At 41.7% G+C, this 23130-nt stretch overlaps 2 protein-coding genes across 2 annotated transcripts; one reads left to right on the top strand and one right to left on the bottom strand.

Moving 5' to 3' along the window:
- Positions 1-5157: 5157 nt before the first annotated feature.
- FAM216B (family with sequence similarity 216 member B) lies at positions 5158-8756 on the bottom strand. Its single transcript, XM_065400389.1, has 4 exons — positions 8740-8756; positions 6956-7067; positions 6469-6589; positions 5158-5288 (listed from the first exon to the last, which is right to left on the bottom strand). Exons 1-4 carry the CDS (start codon positions 8754-8756, stop codon positions 5158-5160), a joined length of 381 nt encoding a protein of 126 aa, XP_065256461.1.
- A 6317-nt stretch (positions 8757-15073) lies between these two features.
- On the top strand, positions 15074-20949 carry LOC135875349 (snaclec bitiscetin subunit beta-like). The gene is made up of 5 exons (XM_065400271.1): positions 15074-15134; positions 16947-17170; positions 18537-18674; positions 19699-19834; positions 20867-20949. The coding sequence occupies exons 1-5, from the start codon at positions 15074-15076 to the stop codon at positions 20947-20949; spliced, it is 642 nt and encodes a 213-aa protein (XP_065256343.1).
- Positions 20950-23130: the final 2181 nt, after the last annotated feature.

The following is a 23130-nucleotide window of genomic DNA, read 5'->3' as shown; positions in this document are numbered from 1 at the left end:
AAAATGTGAATGTGTATATAGGATAGCAGAAAATTGCACAGTGAACAGTGTTCCAAAAGGAATGGTATTTTAGACACCTGACTCTAATAAAAAGGTTAACCTACAAAATGTCCTAGTCCCAGCGCCATATTCCATCTTGGGTACAACTACAATGTACCTCCCAGTTTCCTTCTGCAGTCTTCACCACTCCCCTGAAGTGTCATGTAAACTTGACATTTTCTATACAATTTATGGTTTTATACTGCACTCATCACTATGGTATCTGAGCACCTTGCTGTGAGCTCTTAAACAGTTGCAGTGTCCTTCAAGAGGTACCTTCAGGAAGAAAAGCTCAGGAAGAAAAGGCCTGCTTCTCCTTCTGTCATTATGTAGGGACTAGTTTCCACTGGTTCACCATTTCCTTGATGGAGTTTTGAGGAAAGGTTGAAGGTATGTTGCCACAAGACCAGAGGGTAAAGGGGGCTTTTGTGCTATGATTTACTAGCTGTCTGAGTTAATGTGTTACCTGTATATAAGCTTTTAATGTTGCTGGGTTGTCACTGTAAGTCTAATTAATCGTTGAGCTATCTATATCTTTGCATATGGGTGTTTTAAAATCCAAATAAATGAATAAATATTACTGTGAGCTTTAGTCCAACTCAGTATTTCAAAGCTGTCAGGATGTCTTCCAATTATAATTAGGGATAAATCTAATTGTAAAGGAAAAAGGGATTTTCAGTGCTGGGATTGTATTACAAGTCAATTGATGATAGGCACCAGGCTAAATAAGCTTGATAAGATGATTTATTTACATCAACTCTGGTGCATTTAGCAATTCATTATGATTGTATAGACACAGATGTCACTAGGACTTCGTGCCTTTGTGGTTCTCTCCAAGGCTAAAAAATTGAGGCAAAATCAGAAAACTGCCAGCAATCCAAGGGCCCCATCCTGCAAGGTCCTGAGCAGCCTGTGCTCTCATTGGGTCAGATGGAGCACCGCTGATCAGGATCCCCTTTGCTATTACTCATCCCAATAAAGTTGAATGTAATTAGATTTATTGTTAGCCTAACAATAAGGCCTTTAATTTCTGCATAATTAGCCTGATTAAGTGTAGAGCTGCTTAGAAAATGGGGTGGGGGGGTTCCCCTGTGGAAAATTGCGACTTTTCATCAAAAACCTGCAAATCAAATATTTTCAATCAAAACTGAAAGTTTCCACCAGGAAAATCAAAACTGAACCCTTTTGCCACAAACAACACAGGAATGCAGGGGCAAGATTAGAAAGTCAAAGGCACAAAATGAGCTCAAACTAGCTACAGGAATAAAGGGAAACAAGAAGACTTTTTATCAATACATTAGAAGCAAGAGGAAGACCAAGGACAGGGTAGGCCCACTGCTTAGTGAAGAGGGAGAAACAGTAACAGGAAACTTGGAAATGGCAGAGATGCTTAATGACTTCTTTGTTTTGGTCTTCACCGAGAAGTCTGAAGGAATGCCTAACATAGTGAATGCTAATGGGAAGGGGGTAGGTTTAGAAGATAAAATAAAAAAAAGAACAAGTTAAAAATCACTTAGAAAAGTTAGATGCCTGCAAGTCACCAGGGCCTGATGAAATGCATCCTAGAATACTCAAGGAGCTAATAGAGGAGGTATCTGAGCCTCTAGCTATTATCTTTGGAAAATCATGGGAGATGGGAGAGATTCCAGAAGACTGGAAAAGGGCAAATATAGTGCCCATCTATAAAAAGGGAAATAAAAACAACCCAGGAAACTACAGACCAGTTAGTTTAACTTCAGTGCCAGGGAAGATAATGGAGCAAGTAATTAAGGAAATCATCTGCAAACACTTGGAAGGTGGTAAGGTGATAGGGAACAGCCAGCATGGATTTGTAAAGAACAAATCATGTCAAACCAATCTGATAGCTTTCTTTGATAGGATAACGAATCTTGTGGATAAGGGAGAAGCTGTGGATGTGGTATACCTAGACTTTAGTAAGGCATTTGATACGGTTTCGCATGATATTCTTATCGATAAACTAGGCAAATACAATTTAGATGGGGCTACTATAAGGTGGGTGCATAACTGGCTGGATAACCGTAATCAGAGAGTAGTTATTAATGGTTCCCAATCCTGCTGGAAAAGTATAACAAGTGGGGTTCCGCAGGGGTCTGTTTTGGGACCGGCTCTATTCAATATCTTCATTAACGACTTAGATATTGGCATAGAAAGTACGCTTATTAAGTTTGCGGATGATACCAAACTGGGAGGGATTGCAACTGCTTTGGAGAACAGGGTCATAATTCAAAATGATCTGGACAAATTGGAGAAATGGTCTGAGTTAAACAGGATGAAGTTTAACAAAGACAAATGCAAAGTGCTCCACTTAGGAGGAAAAAATCAGTTTCACACATACAGAATGGGAAGAGACTGTTTAGGAAGGAGTACGGCAGAAAGGGATCTAGGGGTTAGAGTGGACCACAAGCTAAATATGAGTCAACAGTGTGATGCTGTTGCAAAAAAAGCAAACATGATTCTGGGATGTATTAATAGGTGTGTTGTGAGCAAGACACGAGAAGTCATTCTTCCGCTCTACTCTGCTCTGGTTAGGCCTCAGCTGGAGTATTGTGTCCAGTTCTGGGTACCGCATTTCAAGAAAGATGTGGAGAAACTGGAAAGGGTCCAGAGAAGAGCAACAAGAATGATTAAAGGTCTTGAGAACATGACCTATGAAGGAAGGCTGAAAGAATTGGGTTTGTTTAGTTTGGAAAAGAGAAGACTGAGAGGGGACATGATAGCAGTTTTCAGGTATCTAAAAGGGTGTCATAAGGAGGAGGGAGAAAACTTGTTCACCTTAGCCTCTAAGGATAGAACAAGAAGCAATGGGCTTAAACTGCAGCAAGGGAGGTCTAGGTTGGACATTAGGAAAAAGTTCCTAACTGTCAGGGTGGTTAAACACTGGAATAAATTGCCTAGGGAGGTTGTGGAATCTCCATCTCTGGAGATATTTAAGAGTAGGTTAGATAAATGTCTATCAGGGATGGTCTAGACAGTATTTGGTCCTGCCATGCGGGCAGGGGACTGGACTCGATGACCTCTCGAGGTCCCTTCCAGTCCTAGAATCTATGAATCTATGAATGTTTAGTCACAGGGCAGTGTCCGCCTATGCTGCCACAGTGCTTCATGGGTAGGCTGACAAGATAGCAAGTGTGAAAAATTGGGACATGGGGTAGGGGGTAATAGGTGCCTATATAAGACAAAGCCCCGAATATTGAGACTGTCCCTATAAAATCAGGAAATCTGCTCACCCTACTCATGGGAGTTGTTGTTTGGGTGCCTCATCCCCCATTCTCCCATATGGGCCAGGCCTGCCTGGCTGGACTACATCTTCCAAGTCAAAATTTTCCACTGAAAACCCAGTTTAGCTCTCATTTAGCCAAAAATCCAATTTTCCCTTGAAAGACAGTTTTGATAGAAAAAATTCAGCTGGTTCTATTGAAGTGAATTTGGTGCTCAGAAAAGGGTCTGGATTGCCAGCCTTGAAGAATGATGTCCTCTAATCACAGAACAGACACAGCAGTGGCAGCAGCAGTGCCAGCTTCCTCCCACTTCACCACCAATGTGCTTCAGCCCTGGCCTGAACAAACCACTTCTGCTCCATTGCCTGTATTATCCTTGCCTTCTATGCACGGACTGTCAGCTGGGGTGCCAATTAGCCCCAACCAAAGTTAGTATTTTTTGTAACATCTCCTAATTCTTAATCCTACTGCGTTCTTTTGAATTTTCTCCATCCTCCTTGTTTCTCAAGAGTTAAAGGCAAGAGAGGTTGGTCTGGATTCCTGTCTTCCAGTTGTTAAAGGGGGCATGGTTCAGGATGATCTCACTGTTGCCCTCCTTAGGGCTACGGGAGATGGGTTTGGAATCTAATTATTCCTGGGAGGAGAGGCCCAGTTCTTTCAGACTTAGATGTTGTGGGAAAGCCCTTCATAGAATGCAGGAATAGTATATCTGGGTTATGCAATATATGTCACTGTGTCACTTGGAGGTGGGTGCAGATCAGCTCAAAGCAGATCTGCAGTACAGTGAAGGAGGTGAAATGGGAGCTAGTGGACCCAGGACCCTTGTTCCTAAAGGGAGGAGACAGACAAAAGATTGGACCCATGGTCATGCAAGTTGCTTCCCAGACTTTAAAAAAAGTAGCTGCCTCCATTTTGTCCAGCAGAAAGTTCATATGGTGGAACAGTTTTAATTTTGTTTACATATTGACATTCTTCATTTCATGTTTAAGGCTGGGATTTCAAAGGAAGTTCAGCATCCAATTTACACTGAAAGTCTTTTGCCTTTGGACATCTAACTACCTTAGTCTCCATTGAAAATCCAGCCTAAATCAGTACCACAGCCCGATGGATGCTGCTTTATGCTATCTGCCGTCCAGCCCTTCCCAGCCTGCTCTTGTCACATACCTCTCTACTCCACAAGGCAGCCAACACCACAGCTCAGAAGTGCCAGTCTTCATCGCAAACTTTTTAACGTTGAAATACAGCCAGTGCTTTAAACACAGAAAGATGGACTAACTGCCAATCCCTCCGGTCCCTACAAAGTCCAGCTGGCTGGACTCAGTCACCGTGAATTCCTACAAATTGGTGGGAAAGATGGAGATTAAGTTTAAGTGAGGGATAGTTGATTTCAATTAATGTCAGAGTTAGACTCTAACAGAAAAAGGTTAGTGAAGGACAGACAATTATCAGACATCTTTCCACTGAGACCTCAGTATGTCCATGCTGCCTTTTCTAATCCAACCTGATTTAACAAAGAGAAGGTTAAGGGGGGATCATATCTTGTAAGTGCCTACCTGGGAAATAAAAAAATTGAAAATGGGCTCTTCAGTCTAGCAGGCAAAGGTATAACAAGATCCAACGGCTGGAAGTTGAAGCTAGACAAATTCAGGCTGGAAATAAGTCACAATTTTTTAACACTGAGAGTAACCATTGGAACAATTTATCATGGGATATAGTGGAATTTCCATCACTGGCAATTTTTAAATCAACATTGGATCTTTTCCTAAAAGAGAGGTTCTAGTTCAAACAGGGATTATTTGGGGGAGTTCTATGGCCTGTGTTATACAGCAGGTCAGACTAGATGATCACAGTGATGTCTTCTGGCCTTAGAATCTATGAACTACAGCTGAGTTCTCCCAACACTGAACTTCAGAGAGGTGCTGTTTCTAACTGAGACCTTCCTTGGGTCTCTCTCTTCAGCTTGATCCAGGAAGGAGGTGTAAAACCTGACTTCATGCTCAGTAATATGACCTGGGTGAGAGGATAGGGAAAATGGACAGGAATCAAGTATTATATACACATACATGCACAAGTGCTATATCTTTGATGGACAGTGATGTTGCATACCAATACATTCACCAGAGAGGGGAGCCTGCACTGGAAAAACATCAAGCTGCACATAAAAACTAGCTGAACAAGTGATACAGCAGCATCACTTCATGCAGCATGGTGTGTTAAAACTGATGGGATGAGAAGTGCTCCTTGCCATGCATGAGCTATGAAGTCTGAAGATAATATTTCTAAGTACAATTAGAGCTTCAGAACCTTTTGCTGGCAGCTGCTGTCTCACGGATATGTGACATTGTCCCTGATGTGGTCAGTGGTGAGAGAAGAAATGATATTTGAGACTTATGCATCTGTGGTGCTAGCTTAACCATGAGAAGAAAATTTCTGCTGCTTGACTCCATTGTTGACCTCTCTAATTACATGGACCATAATCTCCTTCCTGTAATTTGAATGGAATTTAATAAGGTGATTTTGACCTTACAAAGTCCTAAATAGTTTGGGACCCAGCTACCTCAAAGACTACCTTTCTGTGTGGATATCACTGCTGTTGTAGTCAGCACAGGCAGTTGAGCTAACAGGTTTTTGGGCTGCAAGGTGTGGGTTAGGAGAGGGTGTGGCTGGTAGGGCAATTTCCATGAAAGGTCTTCAACTCAAATTCATTGTCTATCAAAGCCAAAATTTGTTGACCTTCAGGGCATGCTACAAAGATCCATCTGATTTTTGTTGGTCTTTGGTAAGAGTGTGGGATGAGGGATGGGATGGCTGGATGAAGAGAATGGCTATCGGACACCTTGATGGAAGGAGATGACATAGTATCTTTAATCCTCTGATTTTATGCATTCAACATTTCTGTAAATAACACCTGGAGCTAGGGATAGGCACTCTGCGAATCAATAAATAACATCAAACCTACAGTGTTTTGCTGCTTGTTGTCACAGTGGTCTCTGCTGCAGAAGGCAGAGTTCATCAGCCAAAGGCTTCCTGACCTCTGCCTACAAACTATTCCAGGCTCCATTTTGTGTGTCCGGTGTCTTATATGGCACCATAAACTTCTCATCCTAATTCCCTCAAACCCCAGGTTTACCCTCCAGACTCCAATTTCTATAGATTGCTGATGGACATAGCAATACCAGACGGCACTTACCCAGCAAATTCTGGCGCTGGAGATTGAGCATGTACTGATGCGACAGCATTTCCCTCAGAGGTTTGCTGTCATAAACTCTCATGATGCTGTAGAGGTAGCATTTCTGGCCTCGCTTCAGGTCCTGTAAGAGCACAGCAGCACATGGCAATTTAACTGTTAGCACTAAATTTACATCTGATTCTAAACTGATTTCAAAGTGTAACGAGAGGATTCAAGTCCATTGTTCTATTGCAGGGGGATTTTATGAAATAAAGCAGTAATTAAACCTGAGGAAGAAACCTTTACAGACAAGTTTTAATTGCAACTTCTTTAACTATTTAAATACACTCAGAAACGAGGCTACAAGAATGGATAGTAGCCTCTAAGATGTCACTTCTGCTCCTAAAGGGACATTTTTGTTTCATTTAACTAAAAGAGTTAAGTAAGACCCCAGGGCTGTGAGTGAAATACAAAGAAAGCTAAACTAGGCCTGCTATCAGTCTGTTACCTTCAGTAAGTAGGTATCCTGAGCAGATGGAGGAACTTGTATGCATGAAACTTTTGGAGAACGACAGGGACCAGGATTCCTCTTCCAATTTTCACCCATCCTTACCCAGCCTCTCAAAAGACAGGTTCACAAAACATGAGACAAAAAACAAACTTTATATCAATAATTATTCATGATCTTTCAAATATCCAGTACAACTCCTTGGAGGGGAGGAACAAAACCAGAACTAAATTTCCAGACCCACACGGAATGGGCTCTAGTTGGAGGCCCTGGAAAGAAGCATAAAGAAGAACAGGATCACTGTGCCCACCTGGAATGAACTCTGGGTACAGCCCTGTGGAAGAGAAGAACCAAAACCAGAGTTCTGTCTGCCTTTCCCTTGTGCAAATGCTTTGCTCTCATAACTGTGAATTGTAAATTGTCACCTGGGGGGAGGGATAGCTCAGTGGTTTGAGCATTGGCCTGCTAAACTCAGGGTTGTGAGTTCAATCCTTGAGGGGGCCATTTAGGGATCTGGGGCAAAAATCTGTCTGGGGATTGGTCCTGCTCTGAGCAGGGGGTTGGACTAGATGATCTCCTGAGGTCCCTTCCAACCCTATGATTCTATGACTATGACCTTTCAAACTGGACTTTGGAAACCACGCAGACCTCACACTCCATAATGCTAAAATGGAGACACCTTCCTATCCCTCTTCACCCATTGTAGAGTGCTGGTGCTAGGGATTAATTTAAGTATATAATTATTTACAGCGAGAACACAGATAATCCCTGCTGCAAAGAGTTTACAATCTAAGGGTCAGATTCTGATACCCTTACTCACATGAGGTTGTGCCTTACCCCACAAACAGTTCCAAGGAAGTCAATTGTGAGGAAGGTGCTATATAGCGGTAGTAAGCCTATTTCAATTGTAAATTGGATATGGTATGACATAATAGAAGGGGAAACGACGCAGGGCAAGCTAATAAGGTTGCTTCCTTTATACTTTGGGTCACAGCACTACCAGCTTTTTAAATGTTATTATCCTACCTACGTTAGAAGGACAGCATGGGTGTAGGAGTCAGCGTTGGAGAGAGCGTGGGAATAGGCGAGTTGTGAGGAGGAATATGAAGGAAAGGGAGGTTACAGGGCATGCAGGATTTGGAAGGTATTTCAGGCATAGTGGAAAGCACAGCAATTAAATCTTTCCTGAAATCATAGGCTATTTAAAGCAAGGTAATCCCACCCCACCTCTGCCCATGGTGAAATCAAAGATCCCATGGCACTTTTCCAATATGCATATAAAGGATAATCCAGGTCAACATTTCCCCTGCTCTCTCTTTTAGGAGAACTGTTTCTGACATCTACTGCTATGTGTGCTGCTGCTTAATGCACAACACCTCCTGCGTTTATCTACACTGTTAGTGAGTTGCTAGCATTTAGTTTACAATGTTGTGCATTGAGTTACCTGGAATATGAAAGACCTCATATATAAAGCAAATTCTATTCAGCTCTGACTCACCCCTGGAAATACAGCTTCACTTTTCCACACAAGACAACCTTAATACAAAATTCAGTTTCTCCCAGGAACTGTCACTTTCATTCTGTTGACAAATATCCTAGCAACATAGAGGGGGAGAGAGAGAGAGTTACAAGGATCTCTGGGAAGTTGGCTAAGTGCCTTGAGCAATCTCTGACCATCAACCTGCTGATTTTTTACAATGACTACATCTTTGCTGTGTAGGGATGGGTCTGACCATTCTAATTCTTCCAGGGATCTGGATGTTCTCTGAACAGCTAAATGAAACGTTCGCTCAGTCATCATTTTGTGGTTATAAAAACACTTGTGGACAGACAGCTGGGGTTGCTGGGAGAATGCCTTAATTTTGAAGAACAGCACTTCCAATAGAACAGTGAATCTTTCCACCATGCAGGTGTGCTGGGAAATGGAGCATGCCCATATTATGAGAAACAAACAGCAGATAGACAGCCCTACACAGGTAGAGAGAACAGAGAATAGACCCAGGTGAATCCTACAAAAATGTTCTATAAATATACCTTCAAATTTATCAACAAATGTGATTCAACTGTGTTAACAGGAGGAATTTTCAAATGCACCTAAGTGAGGTAGAATCACAAGTCCTATTGACTTTCAATGGGATGTGTACTCCTAAGTTAATTGAAAGTCCCATTCAGCAACTTTCTGTATTTTTTTTCGATGAATATTCTAGCAAATGAATGTACAGATAGGAATGTTCACAGAAACTGAATATCCAGGGAATACTGCAGGATATTCATGGAAAGCAAATTTTAAATGCATGCTCTGTAACTTCCTTCTCAGAGTTATGTTCATCCAGGCAGGAAATGGAAGTGTACAATGTGGCTTATGTGTCTGATCAAAATAGCACAATTTTTTAATACGCTCAATGAGCTGCTCACAAAGAATCTACAGGCTGAGAATTATCTGCAGAAAGTATTTAGTGAGTAATTTCAAGTAATGAATAAATTCAAGAAAATCATTATCAGATCACAGACTAGTCATGAACCAAGTAAGGAGAGGTCAGATCCATTGATTAAATGAATTGGTACCATTACAATGTACTTATCTAGTGGTAGTGGAGAGACATTTTGCTATATAGTAAATGGCATGCAGTATGCACTCAGAAACTGATTTATAAATATATTATGGTGAGAATGAGAAGTGGGTAAACTACTCAGAGCACTTACTTACCATCATTTTATGGGTTTAGTACATAATCCTCCTTTAACACACTGCCCTTCACCACAAAACAAATACCAAACACCTTTTCCCATACCACATTACCCGGAAGGGCAAGAGAAGCAGCCTAGTGATGAAGGATAGGACTTTGCAATTGTTGCTCACATTGTGAGTATCTCGCCTGATTAGATGCTTCTCAGTGTGAGTTAGGATAGCAGAGTCAGGCCCTTGTATGCTGTTTGTAAGATAAAACAAAGGGAAATTTGCCACTGGGATGAACACCCGGGAGCTATACAGAACCAGTCCCACAGTCCATCTTTAAGGAGGCACTAGGATCCAGTCCCTGAGGTCTCGCTAATGAATACACCCCAGCTAATCACTATACCTCTTTTTAATTTTAGAGCCAGGACTAGCTTTAGAGAAAAACTCTCCCTGGACCTGGTGGCAATGAAACTATATTTGTACAAAGAGAGGGGGAAAGGAGTCTGTTTCACCCCTTTAATAAATATTTGGGCTTTAAATGAATGCATGAACTCAAACATATGCTCCAATCACATAGCGTGATTCAGAGCATTTAATGGATGCAGGAAGTATTTACTGTACATGAGGGTGTTTGGACAAGGTTTAAGAAAAGGGCATGGCACGGAGAAGCTTGTGTATGTTAATACTTAGTCCTGCCATGAGTGCAGGGGACTGGACTTGATGACTTCTTAAGGCCCTTCCAGTCCTATGATTCTATGTATAATGGAGCTTGAATGGGTTCTCAGCTCTGACCTGTTCCATTGCTTCATCAACAGACCTGAGCCTTGTCCTGAAGAGAATGTCTTCATCTGACAGGATAAGAAATATAGTTTCCACGTTCTCTCAATTCTAGGCTCCTGCCCTGCAAAACACACACTCACACATAGACACCTCTCTCTCTCTCTCTCTGTGCTCCTCTACCTCATCCTCCCTTAGACAAAGTATTCTACAATGATGGGCACAAATATTATAGATGTTACTGTTGTATTTGGAACCAGAACTGTAGCCTATTTTTATAAGGGTCATCCTAGAAGAACAGCCCTACCTCCTCCCCTGTTGTGAAGGGAACTTATCTGTTCTCCCATAACACTGGTCTACAATTTTTGAGAAGTCGTCTGCTTCAGAGATAAAATGTGCTATTTATTATGTATTTTGATGTGCTGAATTCAAATATGACAATTAAAACAACTGATTGGCTACTGTTTCTAAGATATTTAAGTTTTTACATTTTATGTCTATGTATATTGTGTAGATAGTAGAGTTTTAATCATAAATTGTAAACCGAGGTCTTTTCATGTGTTTATGGTTGCTTTACATGATAATATTTCACCTGTCCTGTTTATGTAACACTTTAAAAATCAGCAAAAGGGTTATATAAATAAAATTTATTATGAAACAAAAGGCAAAAAACTATTATGTACATAGTTTAGTCCTATTCAGTGTCTACTCGGCGCTTCTTGGCTTGTCTCTTGTATTCATTAAATGGAGCATCTCTTGTCACTGTCCAGCAATAGTCTGCAAGTATTGATGGGCTCCATTTGCCCTGATAGCGTTTCTCCATTGTTGCAATGTCCTGGTGAAATCACTCGCCGTGCTCATCGCTCACTGCTCCGCAGTTCGGTGGAAAAAAAATCTAGATGAGAGTGCAGAAAATGTATCTTTAGTGACATGTTGCAACCAAGGCTTTTGTATGCCTTGAGGAGGTTTTCCACCAACAACCTGTAGTTGTCTGCCTTGTTGTTTCCGAGAAAATTTATTGCCACTAACTGGAAGGCTTTCCATGCCGTCTTTTCCTTGCCACGCAGTGCATGGTCAAATGCATCATCTCGAAGAAGTTCACGAATCTGAGGACCAACAAAGACACCTTCCTTTATCATAGCTTCACTTAACCTTGGAAATTTTCCACGGAGGTACTTGAAAGCTGCTTGTGTTTTGTCAATGGCCTTGACAAAGTTCTTCATCAGACCCAGCTTGATGTGTAAGGGTGGTAACAAAATCTTCCTTGATTCAACAAGTGGTGGATGCTGAACACTTTTCCTCCCAGGCTCCAATGACTGTCGGAGTGGCCAATCTTTCTTGATGTAGTGGGAATCTCTTGCACGACTATCCCATTCGCAGAGAAAACAGCAGTACTTTGTGTATCCAGTCTGCAGACCAAGCAAGAGAGCAACAACCTTCAAATCGCCACAAAGCTGCCACTGATGTTGGTCATAGTTTATGCACCTCAAAAATTGTTTCATGTTGTCATAGGTTTCCTTCATATGGACTGCATGACCAACAGGAATTGATAGCAAAACATTGCCATTATGCAGTAAAACAGCTTTAAGACTCGTCTTCGATGAATCAATGAACAGTCTCCACTCATCTGGATCGTGAACGATGTTGAGGGCTGCCATCACACCATCGATGTTGTTGCAGGCTACAAGATCACCTTCCATGAAGAAGAATGGGACAAGACCCTTTTGACGGTCACGGAACATGGAAACCCTAACATCACCTGCCAGGAGATTCCACTGCTGTAGTCTGGAGCCCAACAGCTCTGCCTTACTCTTGGGTAGTTCAAATCCCTGACAAGGTCATTCAGTTCACCTTGTGTTATGAGGTGTGGTTCAGAGGAGGAGGATGGGAGAAAATGTGGGTCCTGTGACATTGATGGTTCAGGACCAGAAGTTTCATCCTCTTCCTCTTCCTCGTCTGACTCAAGTGAGAATGATTCTGGTGCATCAGGAACCGGCAGTCCTTCTCCGTGGGGTACTGGGCGTATAAGCTGATGGAATGTTTGGATAATGCACAGTCCACTTTTTCTTCTTTGACACACCTTTCCCAACTGGAGGCACCATGCAGAAGTAGCAATTGCTGGTATGATCTGTTGGCTCTCTCCAAATCATTGGCACTGCAAAAGGCATAGATTTCCTTTTCCTGGTCAACCACTGGCGAAGATTTGTTGCACAAGTGTTGCAGCATATGTGTGGGGCCCACCTCTTGTCCTGATCTCCAATTTTGCAGCCAAAATAAAAGTGATAGGCTTTCTTAACCATAGTGGTTATACTGTGCTTTTGTGATGCAAAAGTCACTTCACCACAAACATAGCAGAAGTTATCTGCACTGTTCACACAAGTATGAGGCATCTCTGCTCACTTTGGCTAAACAGAAATGTGTTCCTTTGCAAAATCAAACACTGACAAATAAGAGAGCACAACACTGTATGATTTCTAGAGCTGATATAGGGCAATTTGTTCAGCAGAGTGATGTAAGCTTCGTTATGATTGCATCATCCATGACTTCTAGGAATAACATGATGCAATTCAGATCATGTATGACGCAATACCAGCTTCAGATTGCATCATTCATTGTTTTGCCTAAAAAGCAAGTACTGTCCAAACCCAGTCATAGATTTATTCATAGATCCAGTCAAAGATGTATTTTAGTCATTTCTGGTTTAAATTGAGATCCCTTCCCTTTATAACTCACTTATCCTCCGCCATTCCCAAGTCAAGGGTCGTATATACTGACCCAATAGCATATCTTGAAAACTAGAGCCAATCAACAATTTTAAGCATCATTTTCGTTCTCAGTGACCCAGAATTAGTAAAGTTTGACTACATTTATTTCAGAAGCATTTTGGCTGTAGAGCAGTGTAATTTCTCGGTAGACACTTCAGATTAAGGTGCGTTTCTGAAAGGCTTTGCTAAACAAGCCAAGCGTACTTAAAATAGCACAGATGTCAGAATTGGACCCCACCCATCTTTGTTTAAGGGAGAGAGACTATATAAAAAAGATTTCAAGCTAAATATTGGAGCTGGCCTCATTTACCAAAGGGAGTAGCCATCCTTGCCAAAGCTGGCATCATAAATATCTCAAGGGCACAGTTTTTATCTCACACCAATGTGAAAAGGAGGAAGAAAAAACAGAGAGAATCTGCAATTTGGTATTTATCAATCTCTTTTTTTAATATGCCTCTTTCTGCATGTCTCTAGTTCTCTGTCTCTCTCACTCTATTTATTATATTTTTCTTTCTATCTATACTTATGCACTTTACCGATATACACACATACCAATAGTTGTTTTTCTTATGCACATATCAGCTTCCTCTTTATATATTTCTTACTTTTTCTCTTAATTACTTGGGGGTGGGGGAGGGACGAGGTGTTTTCAAGACACTGCACCTAATCTCCACTATATTTGTGTACATCCAGAGTAACCCCAATGGATTAAATGGAATTACTCTGAGATTTGCCCCCAATGTAATGAAGATCAGCATCTAGCCAAGCCAAGTCACACTAGGGTTGAGTTTGGCCTGCTGTGTATCAGAGTTAGCCATGTGATTCACATTAATGTTAATTAGAGTCCATGGAGAAATCCTCATTCATCATGCTGACAAAGTTCCTTTCCCTGGGCTGTTCCATCTTTCTTTCTTTCGTATCCAATTACTCCATTTTACCCCTCTCCTGCCATTATTATTTTAGCGCTGCAGCTATTTTCCTCCTAGTCAGTCCATCATTAGTTCAGCAGGTCATTGAGACTAGGATATAAAAGTGTCATCTAGGAAGCTCCAGTGTCACTGCACAGCACCTTGTCGCTGAGCTGCCTCTGAAGGGTGCTATTGCTGTTCATTCATTCACTCCGGTCTACCCTCTTTTGAGCTGGAGGTACAGACTTACAAAGGAAGATTAAAAAGAACGAAAAATGTACAGTTTGTCTAAATAAATCGTGGGGTGGAGTGGAGGAGGAGGACATCATTGTCTCTGTGTATCTGAAGTGTGTGAACACCATAGAAGGAGTCTTAGTTAGAACAGAGGGTTATAACTAGGAAGAATGGGATAGAATTAGGAAAGAGAATATTTAGGCTGAACCACAGGGCAAAATTTCTGACAGTGGCATCTGTTAGAATCCCAAAGGGAAGTGGTGGAAGCCCCATTCCTGAAGACACTTAAAACTTAACTGGACAAAGGAATAGGAAACAGAGTCTGGGAACAAGCCTACAAGGAGAGGTGTTTAATCTAGATGAGATTAGGGGTAACACTTTCCATGGGAGTTAGGCACATAACCTGCTTAGGTGTTTTTGAAAATCCCACGTAGGCATCTTTTCATCATTAGGTGCCTAAATACCTTTGAAAATCTGGCCCTAGATCACTACTGAAAATGGCAGTTAGGCTCCCAAGTCACCTAGGCACTTCTGAATATTTTACACAACATAATGAGTCATGTTGATAATAAAACCACCTACCATCTATGGAGTATGATGTAAAGACATCTCTCTCCTCTGTTACACTGACACCAATGGAGATTCCCTGGCAGATCTCTTCCATTTCTTACTTTGACCAGCAGTCAGGTGCCTGGATAAACAACTTCTACCTGATATTTACACATTGCAGGCAACAGTGTTGCAAGGTCTCATAGCAATGAAGTCCCTTCCATTTTTGTTCCTGCTGCTAGGTGTACTGGTTCTCCCAGGCTTGGAAGGTGAGTATAATGTATCTAGAATGTCTGTCTGATGCTGCAAAAAAAAGAAATGTAGCCTCATCATTTGCTTCTTGTTGTTAGCAGCACAGAATTATTTTTAAGTTAATAGAGTAAAAGTCTGAGGCTTTGGTTTTTTTTAATGTAGAATGAATCTGGTGTATTGTTTAATATTTCTGCAATGCAGTGACAATGAGCAAAGGTTGGAGCCAGGTCTAGTGTGATGTGCCCTTGTGCAAGTCTTCTACATGCAAAAGGTCCTCAGTAATTCCAAATGATCCACGCCCTGCCCTCAACCCAGAAGTACAGCTCTTCCCTGTATGACTGAGGCAGGGATAAAATGAGAATGAGCTGCTTTAGGACTGACAGGCATAGGAGATGCTGGGGGAGAGAGAGAGAGAGTGTGTGTGTGTGTCCATTATGCTAGTGACTTGCCCTTGCATTAGAGGTGGTGTGGGCCTGTGTAACCCACATACCTTCTGGGTGTGGTGTTCTGTCCCATTTAGTGGCACCAAGACCACTGAGAGAGAGAGTTAAATGAGTTTGCTCTACAGCCTTAGCGAACAGCCAATTGGCTTTTAGCTCATGCAGTAGAGGCTCATGCACTAAGCTCCAAAGGTCCCCGGTTCGATCCTGCCCACCAATGACCAGGGTCTGTTGGCGTTATACCTGCACCACCCTAAGGAGTGGTGCAGGAGGGATCTCTCATGGAAGACCAGAGAGTGCAGTGGAAGCACAAGCACTGCATTGTGCCTGTACTGCTCCTGAAGTTGGTGCAGCATGCTCCTATCTCTGCTGGTTGTAAGGCGGGGTTGAAGGAAGGGTGCAGCACCATAATTCACCCCTCTTCCCTTTGGGATGGCTTGAGTCCCCAGATACTAAAAAATGACCCAGAATGTGCAGTATCCTGGCAGGGAGCTCCAAGGGGAGAGTGGTGGGATGAAAATGTTCATTGCACCTTCCTCACCATATTGTTGCTGGGCTAGTGCCAGGCACATCTAGCTCTAGAGGGGGGAAAATGGGGCTTCCACAAGATGAAACTTGAATGGATACAAGCAGATTCTAAGGAGGTAGAGGAAATTACCATATGTGGTTTTGGGAGATAAATCAATGATATTTGGAAGTTGACTCCAACTGTGCTGATTGTTTACTAAGAAGGATGTCGGAAAGAAATTTACTGCAATAACTTTCACAAAATTAATCTTAATTCTGGCCTGACAGATCTGTATTGTTCTAGTATTCCTCCTTCTCTCCTAAAGGTGTTGATACACCTCAGCCCCAGCCTGCAATTCACATTGCTAGTTCTGTCCTGGGTCCTCCCCGACAAAGCTTTGCTAATACACATAATCCTGATCTGCAGAACCAACTGCTGTTTGAGTCTGGGGGACCAAAAAATACCCACCAATGCCTTTCAGTTCTGACCTGCTGTACCCCCTGCAGTCTCTCCAAGAGGCACAGCCAGAGAGGAATCAGCAAGCTACGATGCATTGCACCAACCACTGACATGGTTTTGTGAAGTAGAGAAGTGGATCCATTGTATCTTGCAATGTTTATGACCTCATCAGAACTTGACTCCTAAGACGAGTGCACTTCATTTGCTGAATTTTCATTGTCCCGCTGAATATCTAGTACAGTATTTGCTCTTAATTATATTCAGTAAATCATTCTGTTATAACTCAGTTTAACTAGGTTTAAAGAGAGTCCTGTGGTACCTTTAAGACTAACAGATGTATTGGAGCATAAGCTTTCATGGGTGAATGCCCATTTCGTTCTTCCCGTACCTCTCTCTGGGAGTCGGTTTTGTATTTCTCATAGGTGACAAGAACCCAGATGTCAAACGTCGTGATGTCCGGTCCTTGTTCAGCATACTTGAGGGCAGCCAGTCTTCACCTAAGAACATTCAAGTCCCAGATCAAGCTGACTCCTCCTTAGTAGAGTCAAAATTGTTCTGCCAAGGTCCCTGCCGGGATGGATGGTTTAGTAACATGGGCCTGTGTTACAAGTTTGTCCAGGAGCAAAACACATGGGCCGGTGCTGAGGTACCAGGTTCTTCAAAATGAGAATTTTCTCTCTCCCCTTGTTCTATCTTTTTACTTTTTTGTTTCTTTTATCCTTCCTTTCTGATTTTCCTGAAATGTATCAATCCTGGCAGAAGGTACTTGATACACATTTCGGGGCTGAACATGTGTGTGAACTACCAGCATGAAGCTTAGCAATGTGATATGCTTGGGTAGCTATGAACCAACTCCTACTCAGCTCTCGGAACTTTTGAAATCTGAACACAGCTCTCATTTAATCCCATCTCTCTCCACTGGTCAGGATTCACTGCCTTTCAACATTGGCATTTTTTCCATCTAAACTCAGGAACAAGCCAGAGAATTTCTAATTCCTTGTTAAAATCCTAACACCAAGCTGAAGGGAAGGTTAGGGTGATTTTCCTGTTTGTGAGGCAGTCGGCCCCACCCTAGGAGGCTTAACTTTTATCTGTCTGCCTCAGAAAAACACTTCTGAAGAGCAAATTCCTCTTGCCTGGTCTATGTTCCTCTAAATCTCAGAGGCTTGCTAAAAAATATTCTGACTTCACTTCACTTCCTGTTCTAATGATATCAGATGAGGCCGGTGCTACATTGATGTACCAATATATTTGTCAAAATATGCAAATTTTCAAAATGCAGACACCTCCCTCAAATGCACTCGATGTAAACGTTTGCTAAGTGGTGCTGCCTCCTTCCTTGGTTATGGCTATGAGAATGTGTTCAGTTTAAATGGCAAAACAAATGCCTTAATCATCAAGGTGAACTGGCAAATGTCTCCTTAGGGCCAAAGCAAACCGTGCCTTCATTTCAGGCTGCAGACAAAGGGGCCTCCTGCCTTAGGGGAAAGAGAAACCATCTTCTTACCGGAGGATAGAGGCAAAAAAAAAAAATCACACAATCCCACTCAGCAGAAGACAGTTAAGAGAAATCTCTACCCCATCTTGATTGGTGGATGGCTGGGGAACACAGGAAGAAAAACTATTTATTAAACACTTTTGGCCTTTCAATTTTCTCCATCTTCCTCTTCTCTCTCTACTTTTCTCCCTTTCTGCCCTCTCTCCATTCCACACTTAATGTTCTTGTTTTCCCCTTTATCATTATTTCTTCCTCTCACACTTCTCCGCTCTGGCCTACACCTTGCTCCATTTGTATGTCTCTCTCTGCTCCCTTTATACAACTTTATCTCTTATGTCCTATTTCATTCTCCACTGCCCTTCTCTCTTCACTCTTATATTCTTGCCTCTTTCCCTCTTCACTCCCATTCCCAAACTTTTTCCACTTTTCTCTCTCTCCGTTCTGTTTCACAGACTCTCCACTCACTCTCTTTCCCACTCTATGTCCCCGGGTCTAATTTGCTTTTACCATGCAGAGTGTTTGCCAGAGGATGGCAGGGGAAGGTCACCTCACCAGCATCTCCAATGCAGCTCAGAATGATTTCCTTGTGAACCTCGCCAGTTATGAAGACAAAAGGACAACCCAGTTCTGGACAGGAGGAAGTTACCAAAAGGTAAGTGTACCCAGAAAAGGCATGAAAATAATAACCAGCTAGGAGAGGTTCACGGAAGGGTTGCAAAATTTTTCCATAGAAAACTTATTGGTTTTCAGTGATTTTCAACTTAATATTTTTAGCTTTGAGCCCCCACCCAAAAATTGGTTTTAGATTGTGGAAAAACCAAAATATTTTCAGTTTCTATAAACAATTTGTTTTCAGTTTTGATTTTTTAACAACAACAACAACAAAAAAAAATCTTCAGAACCCCATCCTCCCCCCACCACACACACACACACACACACATACAGGCACATTCCAGCCAGCTCTAGCCCACAACTGCAGGATGACCTGGGTTCAGGCTTCGCTGGGTAAACTGGCTTGTGGATAATGGGTTCTAGGTTTAATTTCTGCCTGGCAGAATGTGAGCTCAGTAGAGATGAGTTAATATTATCAAAAGCTTCTGTGAATATATTTATTCAGATATTTTGTAATGAATTCATTTGGACTGTCTTCTCAGCAATATTCTAGGAAATGAGTTTACTGGTAGGAGCTTTTGCTGATACAATGAATTTACAACTAGTAGTGTGGAATATTCAAAGAACGTGAACCTCATATTTGTAATCATTACTATTTGAACTAGAAACTTGATTCTATGAGTTATATACGTGCAATCAGGGACCGGAAATGTACCATGTGTTCTCAGTCCATTCCAAACATCTCAAAAATCAAACACCTGCAATGAACTCCTCATAAGTGAGTTATAGACTGCAATTTTCCTGAATCTATGTGTTATTCAGAATCAATCTATTTGAGGACAATTCACAAAGGGAAGAAGCGGTGAAGTGAATATAATACATTATTCAAAATGAATTATTCATGCAGCTCTATAGGCCAATGCGTGGCTGTAGGCAATAAGGGTATGCACACATTTCTGTTGAAGCCCCCTCACACTCCTTCACTCATTTTCAATCCCAGCAGAGTATTAGAATACCTGTCCTCTCTGCAGTTCTCATTAAACTTCTGTATTACTTTTCTGCAGGGTACTTCTCTGAGATGGACTGATGGATCACTGCCGAATTTCATCCAGAGGCCTCTAAGCTCGATTTTCAATGCCATCAGCGGAGTATTTAACAGTATCTTCAATGTACAAATCTGCCTGACCCTAAATTTAGGAGGTAAAGAAAACAGGGATTGATTTATGACTTACACTTTCATACTAGGCAGAGTGTCTGAGGGTAAGGAACTATTATTTCCATTAGATTAACAGATGATGAGGCTAAAAGGTACCACTGTGATCATCAAGCCATAGGACTTCCCTGAATTACTGGTAATTCCTTTTTGAACAGAATATCTTGTAGAAAAATATCCAATCTTGATTTAAACATTTCCAATGACAGAAAATCCATCACAACCCTGGGTAAACTGTTCCAATGGTTAATACCCTCACTAATAAAAATTTGTGTCTCATTTCCAGTCTGAATTTGTCTGGCTTCAACTTCCAGCCACTGGATCTCATTATATCCTTGTCTGCTAGACTGAAGAGCCCATTATCAAATTTTTGTTCCCCATGTAGGTACTTATAAATTATGATCAAGTCGCTCCTTAACCTTCTCTTTGTTAGTCTCAGGGAGCTCAATCGAGGTTATCACTCTGAGGCAGGTTTTCCAGTCCTTTACTTATTCTCGTGGCTCTTCTCTGAACCCTCTTCAATGTATCAGCATCCTTCTTGAAGTGTGGATATCAGAACTGAACATGTTATTCCAGTGATCCTTTCTGTTTCAAGACAGTTTCCTTGCTCATCAGGGTCGGAACTTCTCCCCAAAACACACCCATGCACACAAACACACACACACACACGCCCACATAGCTCCACTATTATAACGCAACCCTGCTCTGTGAACCATTTTCTCCTGGGGCGAAACAGGAAGGTAGTCTCCATTTTTGTTTAATCATGAGCTTTCTTCAGCCTTTCCCTACCAATGGACCCCAACCACCCTCTGATCGGACCAATATTTCCTGAATTAGTTGGAGAAAATGTCACTTTTTGGTTAGTGCAGTTTATATATTTTGTAAACACAAATTAGAAGGAGAATTAGTTTTCCAGGGACTGAGCTGAGCCCAAATGAGCTCATGTCAGAAGTGAAAAAACTCATTTATAAATTGTTCTGTTACTTTTCCTTTTCATCGTCATTTGTCTTTGTTTCCAGTCCAGGGTATGTGGGATGGCTGTGACTGCAACAAGAAGTTATCATTCATCTGCAGTTACAAACCCAAATTGACTCCGCCTTAGCCTACAACAGGAAGTCGATGCTGCTGATGAAATCTGACCACTTTTACTGCACTCGGAATGTCGTTCAGCCACAATTAATGCATGATTCTTTCATATGGTAAAATCAAGATGTCAGTTTAAAAAGACCCAGAATGTTAACGCACATGATATAGATAGAACAGAAAACAGTAGAAGAAATTAAAAAGTGACTCGCTTGTGGACTGCATTTAGAACACTGTAAAAAGGGTGCTATACAAATAATTTCTGATTTGATCTGAATGCTTGATGAAATCAGTGCGCGATTGGGCTTTTCCACAGGGGTTTCCAGAATATTCATGAGAGCTCTTTAATTATTAAATAATTACAAATCATTACAACATTACTCATTTCACCATTTAATCACACCACTTCAGACATTTTAAATCCTGGAAATTCTCCTGGAAATTCTCCTTTCTTAATGTCAGATAAATCCAAGAAAAGTCAGCTGAATATTTTCAATTTTTAAGTAGTTAAATGGCTAGTTCATTGAACTGTAATATAACCATAAAAAGAAGTACAAATCATATGGAAAAGTCATGTGTATAGCATTATACAGAGAGATACAGAGCTTTGTTAACTGCATGGGATGGCATTTTGTTAAGTGAAGCAAAACTTGTTATGGCTATGTATGTTAAAATGACTAAACATTATACATTACTGTGGTCTGTGTAAACAAACAACTTCACTTTGTTTTTCTTAATTATAAGTTACTGTATTGCTTTTGACTCATTAGTTAGTTGTGAGTTCTTACTGTAATTGTGTCCCTCCCCAAGACAGGAAAGTAACTGGCAAAACTTCATAGAATCTCAAAAGACTAGTTGGATCATTCAGGTGATAATGGAGCAGGGAGGTGAATAAACTTCCCTTGGCAGCAATGGTGGGAACACTAACATAGGCCAACTACTGGCATTTTAATGACTGTGTCATCTAACCCTGCTCGGAGGAGGACTTTGTGACATGGTGGTAACAACACCAGCTGCCGTTGGTGCCTTATCTATACTAGAGTTCACTCTTTTGCTGATAGCAGTGGAGCTGCAGTTGTTGGAGTAATAGTGAGAAATGTTTTTAAATGTACCAATTTTGCCCTAACATAATGACCCCTCAGTATCAGTGGCCATACTTAGCATAATTACAGGGTATGCCACCGATACGGAGGTGAACATAAGAATGGTCCTACTGGATCAGATCAAAGGTCTATCTAGCCCAGTATTCTGTCTTCCGACAGTGGCCAATGCCAGGTGCCCTAGAGGGAATGAACAGAACAGGCAATCATCAAGTAATCAATCCCCGTCGCCCATTCCCAGCTTCTGGCAAACAGAGGTTAGGGACACCGTCCCTGCCCATCTTGGCTAATAGCCATTGATGGACCTAACCTCCATGAATTTAGTTAGTTCTTTTTTGAAACCTGTTATAGTCTTGGTCTTCACAACATCCTCTGGTAAGGAGTTCCACAGGTTGACTGTGCGTTGTGTGAAAATAGATAGATGAAAATGATTTGTTGGGGAAGAGTCAACATGGTTTTTATAAAGGGAAATCATGCCTCAATCTACTAGAATTCTTTGAGGGGGTCAACAACTATGTGGATTGGGGGATCTAGTGGATACAGTGTACTTAGATTTTCAGAAAGCCTTTGACAAGCCTCACCAAAGGCTCTTAAACAAAGAAAGCTGTCATGGGATAAGAGGGAAGGTCTTCTCATGGAATGGTAACTGGTTAAAAGATAGGAAACAAAGGATAGGAATAAATGGTCAGTTTTCAGAATGGAGAGAGGCAAATAGTGGTGTCCCCCAGGGGTCTGTACTGGACTAGTACTATTCAATGTATTCATAAACGATCTGGAAAAAGGGGTAAGCAGTAAGGTGGCAAAATTTGTAGATGATACAAAACTACTCAAGATAGCCAAATCCAAAGCAGACTGTGAAGCACTACAAAGGGATCTCACAAAACTGGGTAACTGGACAAATAAAATGGCAGATGACATTCCATGTGGATAAATGCAAAGTAATGCTGTAAGAGGTCCGGACTCACCCCTGCAGCGCCGCCTGCTGGTCGTCCAGGCAATTAACTCACCAGCCTCTGGAGCGCCCTCTGCAGGCCAGTGATCCACCTTGTCCTCTGCACTGGCCCCAGTGTCCCTCCCAGGACCCCGGTGCCCCTTTGCTC

This window comes from Emys orbicularis, chromosome 1 (assembly GCF_028017835.1).
Source record: "Emys orbicularis isolate rEmyOrb1 chromosome 1, rEmyOrb1.hap1, whole genome shotgun sequence".
In the NCBI taxonomy this organism is placed as follows: Eukaryota; Metazoa; Chordata; order Testudines; family Emydidae; genus Emys; species Emys orbicularis.
Note: the sequence above shows the minus strand (reverse complement) of the source record. Positions and strands in the feature narration are given on the sequence as shown.